The 10953-nt window shown below is 33.5% G+C and overlaps 1 protein-coding gene across 4 annotated transcripts; it reads right to left on the reverse strand.

Annotated features, from left to right (window-relative positions):
* Positions 1-228: 228 nt before the first annotated feature.
* Positions 229-10404, reverse strand: LOC114185578 (golgin candidate 4-like). Of its 4 annotated transcripts, none has more exons than XM_028073393.2 (15): positions 10061-10404; positions 8168-8266; positions 7178-7270; positions 5307-5462; positions 4878-5010; positions 4709-4773; positions 3703-3858; positions 3458-3565; positions 3130-3339; positions 2306-2602; positions 2086-2151; positions 1630-1832; positions 1417-1471; positions 1085-1273; positions 229-577 (listed from the first exon to the last, which is right to left on the reverse strand). In XM_028073393.2, the coding sequence occupies exons 1-15, from the start codon at positions 10274-10276 to the stop codon at positions 311-313; spliced, it is 2313 nt and encodes a 770-aa protein (XP_027929194.1). In that variant the 5' UTR covers positions 10277-10404; the 3' UTR covers positions 229-310. The 4 variants fall into 4 exon arrangements, with proteins under 4 accessions (XP_027929194.1, XP_027929195.1, XP_027929198.1 ...); XM_028073394.2 differs by having other exon boundaries at positions 229-587; positions 10061-10403; XM_028073397.2 differs by lacking the exon at positions 10061-10404 and adding an exon at positions 7432-7518 and having other exon boundaries at positions 8168-8264.
* Between the last annotated feature and the right edge of the window lie 549 nt (positions 10405-10953).

Consider the following 10953-nt stretch of genomic DNA (forward strand, 5'->3'; position numbering starts at 1 on the left):
CTTATTTTACTCTAAAAAAATTTATATTAATAAAATGAATGAATTACTCTCCTAATTGAATACAGTAAAGGGAAAGAAAAAGACAATAAACAGATGAGTAAGCACGTAGGGTTGTAAGCATTGTACATACATGTTTTAGAGAAAAAGGAGTGATATTTCACTACATATACATGAGGTAATTTTGCACAGTTTAAGAGTTTCAAAATATGCAATAATATTCACACAAGAGAACGGGGGCAATGAAATGAAAGAATTAATTGAACAAGATTACACGTCTACAATTTATCTCTGATCTATACCTTTTGATTAATTACACAAAAAATGTATACTTAGTATCTGGGAAGGAGTTTTGAACTATCTGATGAAGATGTAAGGGGAACTGTTGAGAACTCCGAACCAAGTTGTTCGGAATGCTGAAAGTATCCGGTTCCAGTTCTAAACCACTGATTGGAAGGTGGTGGAGAAGAATTAGTATAACTTCTATCATGCGAATCATCCATGGATTTATCTGTACTTCCTGATGACTCCCTCTTCTCTCTTTCTTCTGTTTCCTTGAGAAGAAAATCAACCCACAGATCTGCAAAGGACTGAAAGGGAAACTGTACAAATCAAATTCAAGCAAATTGCGTAAAATGTGACAAGATCTAGAATGCAGTGGAGAATTTGGAAATTTTATTTTAGTAGATGTTTTGGACCAAGGAATGACATGCATATAAAACATTTGCTATATAGCATAAACCTGGAACATGTTCCATGTTAAAATAAAAACAAATTATTGTGTTCACCAAAGGGAGACATAGAAGGACGAGGTTCCAGTTAGAATAAAATTTTTAACACCATTATTTTCTTCCGGCATTGAGCAATCCCAAAAATTAAAGAAAACGAAGAAAAGTCGCCCTCAATATTCTGATAGGATCCAATTGCAAGAATGTGACTTGGGAGTACCACATTCGGAATTATGGGATTCAGGAGTAGCGTTTAAGGCCCTCGACTTTCTACCTACAGCTAGCTTTTGTGTACCTTTTATGATATTCTATTCTGATAAAGCCCACATATAAATAAACACAAGATGAGAAGAAATCACCTGGTTATCTGCTCCCGCATTAGCAGCTGATTCAGTGGAACCACCTCCTCCCAAGATACCTCCAACTAGGCGGCCAGGCAACCCTAGAACACCACGGACAACACCTTTTCCTGGACCCTGTTGAGCAACACCTATTCTTTGTTTGTCCTCATTAGAGAATCCCAGCATGCGAACCATCAGATCCAAAACCTGTCCCCAATATCACTTTATTATGTACAACACAAAGGAATGGAAGTCCTTAATGATACATAGACATACATACTTACATACATCATACATACATACATACACATATATAGAGAGAGAGCAAACAAATTAGAAAATTTCCATACCTCTTTGCTGTGGTTTCTCTGGAAATAAGTAACAAGTAATTTTATCACAATGCGCCTGACAAAAATACAATTAAGATTAATAAAAGCAGAAGCCATATAATTAGCGAAAAACATTTTCAAGTATGGGAACCTAACAAACTAGAAAAAATTGGAAGCTCCCAAGACCAAACCAATATAGCACGAAAAAACTACTTAGTTGAAAAACATGCCAACCTGTCAACAAGAAAATCTGAATCCACTGACATTCTATTTAGCCTTGTCATACTCTGTTCAACCGCTCGCCTCAACCTGGAATTGTCTTCTTCGAGCTTGCTTACTCTACTTCTCCAATCTGATTGTAGCTTTTCAGATTGAGAAAGCTTAGCTAAAATTTCTTCTTTTTCACTGATCAAGACATCTGCTCTGCATTGTGCATCCTGGCAATTGGAAACACCAAAAAGTTACCTTCTAATACTTTTGAGTCAGAAAACATGATAAAACATCAGTACACTGCAGCAAAATTTTGGGGAATAATGGGGTCCAATGCTGCAAACTCAGCAAAGAGAATCATATTCTTTTATTGTTACAAAATCATCAATATAAAGGGTGGAATTCTGTTATGTTTAATTCTTAAAAGTGTGGGTCGTCAAAAAGTTATATTAATAAATTGTATGAGAGAGAGATTCATACTTTCAACAGTAGAGAAAGCTTAGACTTTTCTTCCTTTGCACGAGCCAGATCTCCTTCTAAATGTTCCTTCAGAAAATAAATTTATGGTGAATATAAACTTACTCTGTAGAACAAAAGACAGACACGCACTGAAAAGATACTAGCTAAAAAAATAAGAAGGAATGTTGACAACTTAAATCAATGCATATTATTAATTTCTAAATACAAAATTAAAATCAACCTTAGCTTCAATTTCAGCATAATATTGTCCAAGAGCTGTCTGTAGATTTAAAAGTTCTGTATTCTTTGCATCTATTGTGCTCATACAGTCAGCCAACTTCTTGTTCAGGTCTTCAATGATTTCCCTGGATTTGAGAATTTCATTGCTATTTTCCATCTTCAGTTTCTCCTGACTCGCAGTTCCCTGTTTTAGAGTTCTCTCAAGATGTGATATTTGAGCCCTTAAATAATTATTGCTATCACGAAGTTCTTCAATTATTTTGCTATCCTCGTCCATTTTTTCGGACTCTTCAGATTCCTAAACAAAATGCTAGATGGTGAACATCAATGAGTGTACCACAGAAAGATTAATATGGTGAACATCAATGAGTGTACCACAGAAAGATTAATATGGTGAACATCTATGAGTGTACCATAGAAATATTAATATGGTGAACATCTTTGAGTATACCACAAAAAGATTAGTATGTTACATTCAATAGAGATGGGTGCATGAAGTTCATTGTAGATAACTCGGGACAAAATATAATACAAACGGTAGTCTATATTTTGAGAATAACAATTTTTTTATGAAAGTCTTGTTTGTCCCTTTAAATCATGCTCAAACATTACTGATTACGGTTCAAAAAAATAAAGTGAAAAACTAAACCTTTCTAACAAATGCAATTCCTGATGGCTCAATTGAGGATACAATATAATACAAGTGAGACTATATTTTGAGAATAACAACAAATTTATTTATAAAATCCAGCACATTGTTTGTCCCTTTAAATCATGCTCAATCTTTATTGATTTTGCTTCAAAAATATAAAGTGAAAATGAAACCTTTTCTAACAAATGCTGTTTAAGACGGGTCAATTGTTGTGCTGCTTTGTCCCTTTCCTTTTGTGTTTCCTCCAATTCTTTACTTAGCCTAAGTAAGGATCTTTCCAACTCTTCATTCCCCTTTCGTGTTTCCTCCAATTCTTCACTTAGCTTATGTAAGGATTTTTCCAACTCTTCATTCCTTGGAAAACTTTTGGAAGGATCGGGTAACTGCTACCCAAAAACCAATTTCCAAAACCCCAGAAAAAAAAGAAGACAAACAGTTACTAGCATGATTCATAAGCCATATAACCCGTAAAGTAGAAATTGCTATTAAGTTTTGGCTCACATGATTGTTAAAGCTTGGAATCCTTCTCTGAATCTGAGAAGCATCAGGAGATATTTTACCAGAAGTCCTAATTGATTTGACCTCAGCCTCAAGTTCATGCTTTTCCAACTAATAATGATAAGATAGAATATATTAAAGTGCATTCTCGAGCACAATACCAGCAAACAGTCATTATAACGTATTGAGTGATAGGACAGTTGGTTCTTTCTTATGAATAAAAAAAATTAATGCATAAATTTACTGACCTTAAGAGTAGTGTTTTCCTTCTCCAAAGATTCAATCAGTCTCTTGAAGCTATTTGTTTCTTCATCTTCCCGTCTACTCAACTCCATTTGCAAACGATTAATTTCTGATATTTTCCCATTCAATTCATTATGTAATTTGCTCATCTCATATGTTGTCTGCCAAGCAATAATACAATACATGTATTGGTTAGATAACCGAAAACAATAATAGTCCAGCTTATCATATTCCATAGTACAACAAAATCAACATCCTGGTTACTTGAGAAGACATATGGTATCAATGATGCAATGGACGTTATTAATGTAAAAATAATGTGTTTGATAGGTTCAGTGGTAACCCTTACAGTGTTCAACTAATTCTCTTAGTTAAATAATATCGAAAGAAATAGAGGAACAGAGAATAGAATTCATTGGAAAAAGCTGACTCATGTTCTCGTCTACTTTCTACTCCCATAGTTCTCATGAATCTAGAAAATGTTTTATTTAAAAATATATATTTTCATTTTCTCCTTATCAAATCATTCTTTGATTTTCTTCCAGGCCTTCCTCTTGATCTTAATACCAATTACCATTCACAACCAAAGCACTCTTACCAATTGTGGATGACAGCTTATGACCGTGAGCCGAAAGTTTTCCATACATACATAGCAGATGGAATTATGGCCAATGGTAGATATATTAAAAAAATATGAAATACAAAATGCTATATAATCAGAAAATAAATAAAACTACCAGAATGTTAGAGACAAAAGAATATCGAAACACCTATTCTAGGAAATAAATTTCAACATATTTCAATTTGAAAACCAAAAAAACTACCATAAAGTAATCAATACAGTTGAGTAGTGAATATAAAAGTAGTTAACGCATGGCTAGTATCTTATTTTATTTTTAAGAAAATATTATCTATTCATTTTCCCTTTTATTATGGCGCAAAAACATTTGCCAGATTCTTATAGAAATAAAATAATATTTAATCAAATTAATTTTGCTTGGATAGACTCACTTTGTCTCTTTCCAACTTTAATAATGTAAGCTCCTCTTGGAATAACTTGTTCAATTTCTCTTCCTCTGACATCAAAGAAAGATCCAAATTGTTAGCAGTTTCTATCTAGACGTACAAAATGATAATACAGTCCACACACACACATATATTCTAAATGCAGAATAATGACCCTGTAATTTAAGCTGAATATGTGCCATTTTTTTCTGTTCTAGCTCTAGTTCCAGCTTCATTTTATGTATATCATCAGAATGCTGTACTGCTGCTGCTGGGCTACTTTTTCCCGCTACCATATCTGCTAGCTCCTAGAAGGCATTCATACATCTGTTGTCAAGTTCACTCATCACTAAAAATAAACATAAATTCTAACAAAAAGTTTAAATTGAAATGGCAAGTTAAAAAATTAGAAAAGCAAACAAAAACTAATTGTCTCTACTTTATTTTTAAAATGTTTATAATGATTCCATGAAAAACGAATATACAATTTGACAAAGAAAAAATCAAAATAGAAAAGTATTATAAATGCAATCCACCAAATGGATCAATCTATCTACATAGATTCATGATTTGGGAGTAACAAAAAAATCTAAGATGTAGTTACCTTGTCCTTTACTCGAGAGTTCGAGTGTTTAGATACCATCTTGGTTTGAATACCATCGTATTCCAAAGCAGATGTGGTTCCATTGTTTGTAGCATAAAGATTTTTCATTTGAGTTGTGAACCTATGCTGTCGATTGGATGACTGGTCACTATTTCCCTTCAAATATTCAAAAGCAATCAACAAGAACTGTTAGTTATGTTGAGAATCTTGAATCAGCAGCACTACAAGAAACAATCAAGAGTAAACAACCACAACCACTTTATCTTTGAAATTGATCGTGCTGTCAAATTAGTTCTTGAAATTAAGAAAATGTTAAATAACTCTGATAAATAGTCCCCAAACCTAAAATTTCTCGTTTAGTCTCTAAATAAATGTTAATATTACCACTTTAGTCACTTTTGTTTTTGGACTACCGTGACAGTGGATTTACACTTTCAAGGACCTTTTCTCTTGTTAGTCTCTAAATATGTCAATATTGTGGCTCTAGTCACTTCTATTTTTAATTTAGACTCACGCATTTGTCAATTTAAACGTTCAAGGACTTTCATTTGTAATTTTCTTCAATTCAGACACTGATGTGACAAGACATTCCAAATTCAGGGCTAAAGTGGCTATTTACTCTAGCATAAGTTTATTGAACTGGAATGGCACGTACAAGGTCTCTAATGATAGTTCCGCAAACATGTACACACAACAACCTCCCAAGATAAGCACCTGCAGAGGAACTGTCCTATATTTTTATAACGCATAGATAATCCTAAAGAACCTGATCTGATACCAAGTTGAAGACTAAATATTTTGATGAATTGATTGAGTGAAAAAGCACTCTGAATAGCATATATTTATATGTTTTCCAGATTTAATTACATTTAAGAACAGTAAATATAAATGCAAGTCCCTATGTACATAAGATAAGCACTACGTCTGAATATGAACATTGTTGTATTTTGGACTTTCATCGAATTGTCAACATCTAAGACTCCGGTTTCAAAAAGCTACTAAAGAATATAACATTCATATCATTTCACAAGTCTAGCGAGGAAGGAGTAACCCAATGTCAAAGAAGAAAATAAACTATAGAAACTATTTTTTTACATCAACTTTTATTACATGAAAACAGGCCATTCCCATCATGATCAATATTATATACACGACAGTCTTCTCCCCATCCCCCCCTAAACAATAATTGACCAAAAGAGTTCAAGTTTCCAACATTAGGAGGGGGTCACGACAAAGTAGGAAAAACAAAAAAGAAAAATCGAAATCAATCAAGTAAAAATTCTCCAATCAAAACCAAGTTTATGGAAAACTCCTCTGGCGGAACAGGGTCTTAATGGAAAAATAAAACAAAGAAAAATAGAAAACATCAATTAGTTAAATTTGGCCAAACTCCATACATATAAACTAGTACAGATTACAAAATCCTAAGTATGGTTTCAATAATTATCTCAACACAACCATAGCTTCTCAATCAGGTATGTTTTATTGACAAAATATCATTTTAATGTAGTTAGTGGCAGAACACACAACACACAGACATATCCTATAGTTAAAGTAACACCTTATCTATGTGATGAGAGATAAACGTAATTGGTATGAATCACTCAAATAATTGTCTCTAGAACAAGAAGAGATGTAAGGTATGACCTAACCATGTGTCAAGAACTAAAATTGATAATTGACAATCTAAAAGGTGGTTGAGTTTTTCTAACCAGAAAATGTAATCCATCCAATACCTTTGTCCTTCTCACTATCTAAACTTCATGTGAAAATCATGAAATACAAGAGATCAAATGTAATGGAGTGCTTAAAACACAGGTTAAAATATTTTTATACAACATAATAAAGTTTGAATCAAAAAATAGGATTACCTTGACTGTGTAACCGCCATTTGTGGATACGGGACTCGTATCCAAATTCTGTTTTAATGAGCCATTTTCTTTATTCAATCTAACAATATGATCCTGGAAAGTCGAAAGGATCAGATAGTTAAACTTAACAAAAGGCCACTAACTCAACAAGTTAGACAAACTGTTAATTGACTCTTTCTGGAACCTCTGCTCAGCCTGAGATAGATATTACATAATACATATGATCCAACAATATATTTGAAAAAGTAAAGAACCTTTTGTGTTGACAAAGGGGAGAAGGGGTCAAAGTTTTAGAGATGCAAAATTGAGTTCTTCAAACCATGCATGACAGTTGAGTTCACCTTAATACAAAAACGATGTAAGGTCCAAATTAGAAATTACAGTGTGCCTTGGATCCATCTTACAATGTAATGGAAAGAAAGATTAATCATAATCCAGGATTCAAGTTGGGTGGATGAGATTGAAAAAAAATTAATTATAATTTGTGGACAAAAATTTTCCAATAAATTTCACGAAAATTATATCAGATAGCTACAACACCATAATAGTACTCCGTAGCAGTGAGAGTTTAGCAGAAGTGCTGATAAGAGCGAAAATTATGTGTAGTTGAGATGAATATGAGGTGGACAAGAGGATATAGAAGATTTAGAAAGGATATTATTTGAGAATAGGTTGGAGCACTTCCTGTTTAGGAGAAGATAATAGAGATTCCCACATGGTCTGTTTGATCATGTGCCTATGGCTTCCCATAAGATAAAATTTGCTCGGGAAGACTTCTACAAATTAGTTTATACATAAACTAATTTTAGCTTATAGGAGAAGTTTAATTCATGTTTTTTTACCATTTTGTTCTACTAGAAGTGTTTATAAAGAAAATTATTCGATAGTTGAACATTAAGTAGCTCCAACAGTTCAACATAAGAAACAGCAAAATAAAATTCAACGTACTACAGGTACATATATGTAGAAAACTAATAACCCGGGATATACCTCTTTTTCTTTTAATATAGCTGCATAATTAACTGATAGTGCTTTAATTTCTGCCTCAGAAGCTTGAAGTCTCTTGATTTCTGCTTTATATTGTTCTATCTACAAGAAATAATATAAAATTAAAAAATGACATCTTTAACCACAAAACAAAACCGACCTATTACTATATTCTACTCCACAATTCAAGGGGAAATGTATGGCACACAATTTGAATTTGAATACATTACACTTCCGTGCAAAATTCGCAAATGCTAGTGTTTTTTATAGGAGAAAATGATTAAATATATATAGAAAAGAAGGATACAAAAAGGAAATAAGAAATTCTCAAGAACTAAAGAAATGAATTAGTAAAAGTGGTGTGTTCATAATACCACATGTACAGCAATGAGATATTGCTTATCAGACAGTAGATGGAAAGAGCTTGGTTTTGTAAGGTTGATTTACGTTTAAAGTTCACCTTTATAACATTCCCGATATTGAGCTTTCCTCTATTCCCATGTTCAATGTCCTAGGCCTAAGGAGATAAGATGTAAATTTCCCATCAACTAGAGATATGGCTATAGCAATCTATATAAACGAAGTGCAAATTTCGCTTTACAAGCTGATTTTGTGAAGTTTAGTTAAGTTTAAAATTCACTTTGACAAGATGGTATCAAAGCCTATCAGTGCCTATCCTATTGAAATTTGTGGAGTCTATCATGTCACCAGTTTTTGGGTTTCCCTCTAATCCCGCATTTGATGTCCTCGGCATGAGCGGTGTGTTAGAAATCCCATATCAAATAGAAATATGACCAAATTATAGTGTACAAGTGGGATGCAAACCCTACCTTAAAAGTTAGTTTTGTGAAGTTGAGTTAGGTTTAAACTTTCCTTTATAAGAAAACTCAATGGAAGAGTGTCACCTGACAAGATTCTATCATCTCTTTCTAGACAAACAACCACAGAAACCCAGATTGAGAACACCCAAAAGCTTTTGGATCTTGGCTTTAAATAAATCCTATGAATTAACATACAGGAGCTTTTGAAGGTCCACGAGAATCATCCCGTTTTCATCAAAAAGACCAAATGATTTATCCCATAGATGATGCAGATGGACAACGCCAAAACAAATACTAACAAGTTTGGGAACTCAACCTACACATTACACAGAAATCATGGCTGATGAGTACGAGAACTTTCACATGTGTCAGCAGTATCAATTTTGGAGCAAGTTGATTTAATATAAACATTTTTTTTTATCCCTCTCTAAAGAATTGGACCCTATTTTGGCAAGTAAGCCAATGCATTGAATTAATGACCAACGATCCATCCTCTGGGCCTCAAATGTACGTCATCGACTGGCTTATATTCTACAATGTACACATGAAGCAGGGAACCAATATTCTACTAGAAGTAGCAATTCTGTTAGGATTTGCCTTAAAAGCCATTTCCCACACCCCTCACGGAGGGAACACAATGATATCAAATTAAGGATCACAAGTATTAATAGACCCTGCAATGTCCCTTTTCATCCACTTGTATACTGTATACACTGTCTTGGAAGTCAGAGTCCATGTAGGTTCATCATTGGAACTTTACTTGCTCGTATTCAAAGACCTTCTGTTTCAATATTTCATCGTCTCATATAGAACAGGTGATGAACAGTAACTATTTACAATTCTTAATTTCACCACCTCACACCTAGGGTTCAGTGACACCAATCCTAAATTAAACGCAACGACCTGCTGCTATCCTGCTTCCACTCTGAATTCAAATACGAAATCTCCGCCATTCAAAAACTCTTAAAGCATTCACAATCGCAAGCCCCTAGCTAATATTGCAATGTTCCACGCGACTTTGGAATATCGTATCTAAGAAGCAAACAAGAACGTAGAGAACTTGAGGAGAACGTACCTCTGAAGCGTAGGGGTGACCGGACATTCCATTGGAAGGCGGAGAGCTGGGAAGCGAATTGGAATGAGCAAAGGTGTGAGAATTGCGGCGATCGGAGACGGCGGGGCTGACGACGTGGTGTTCGTCGTCTTCGTCGTCGTCGTCGTCGTGAGCGTAATGAACGTCGAGGGCGATCTTGTTCAAATTCTCCTTGAAGTTGGCGATTGTGCCCCACATGGTTGAATGAGAGGAATTGGGGTTTGGAAGGGGATTTGAATCGACGGTGTTAAATCCGTGATTTGGTGAAGAGCGCGCACTGCAATTTCTGCTGGATCTCTCGTTTTCTTACAAATGCAATTTTTGGACCAACTCCTTCGTTCTCAATTTTTTATTCTTCATAATAAAATAAATAATATTATAATAATATTGTAAAAGGCATTTTCTACACTCCAAAAATATATTAAACATGTAGAATAGTCTCACTTTTTGATATTTCCTTAGCGTGTATTTTTAATACATTTACGTTTATCAAATTTAATTAAGATTTCAGCATTTATTAATTGATAAGTTTAACGCTCAAACTTTTACAGCTACGAAAATATACGAGCTTTAATGTTTAAAACATTTTTTCTTTCTTTTTTAATTTCCACTATCTAGGATAATAAATGCTTATGTTGAAAAAAATAATTTAACTACTGCTTTCTTATACACGGTATAAATTTGCATTCAACAAGAAAATTGAGTCATTTTTTTTTTCTCTTTTCTTAATTTTCAAACCCGATATTTTCATAATAAGATTATATGTTTTAATATAATATTTTTTAATCAGAAATTTATTTTTATTTTTATTACACATAGAAAATTGTTTTGAAAAAAAAAACTAAAAATATATAATAAGTGATTTAGATAAAATT

The sequence above is a fragment of the Vigna unguiculata genome, chromosome 5 (genome assembly GCF_037176805.1).
Source record: "Vigna unguiculata cultivar grain cowpea cultivar isolate G323 ecotype 2 chromosome 5, ASM3717680v1, whole genome shotgun sequence".
NCBI classification, from domain to species: domain Eukaryota; kingdom Viridiplantae; phylum Streptophyta; class Magnoliopsida; order Fabales; family Fabaceae; genus Vigna; species Vigna unguiculata.

What these genes read in the sequence shown, in the direction of transcription:
- LOC114185578 (XM_028073393.2), bottom strand. Translation starts at nt 10,276, where the DNA reads ATGTGGGGCACAATCGCCAACTTCAAGGAGAATTTGAACAAGATCGCC. An exon ending in TATTCAGCTTAAATTACAGG is followed by an intron (nt 4,774 to 4,877) that starts GTCATTATTCTG and finishes CTTTGATGTCAG; the next exon opens with AGGAAGAGAAATTGAACAAG. An exon ending in TAAAGTTGGAAAGAGACAAA is followed by an intron (nt 3,859 to 4,708) that starts GTGAGTCTATCC and finishes ATTGCTTGGCAG; the next exon opens with ACAACATATGAGATGAGCAA.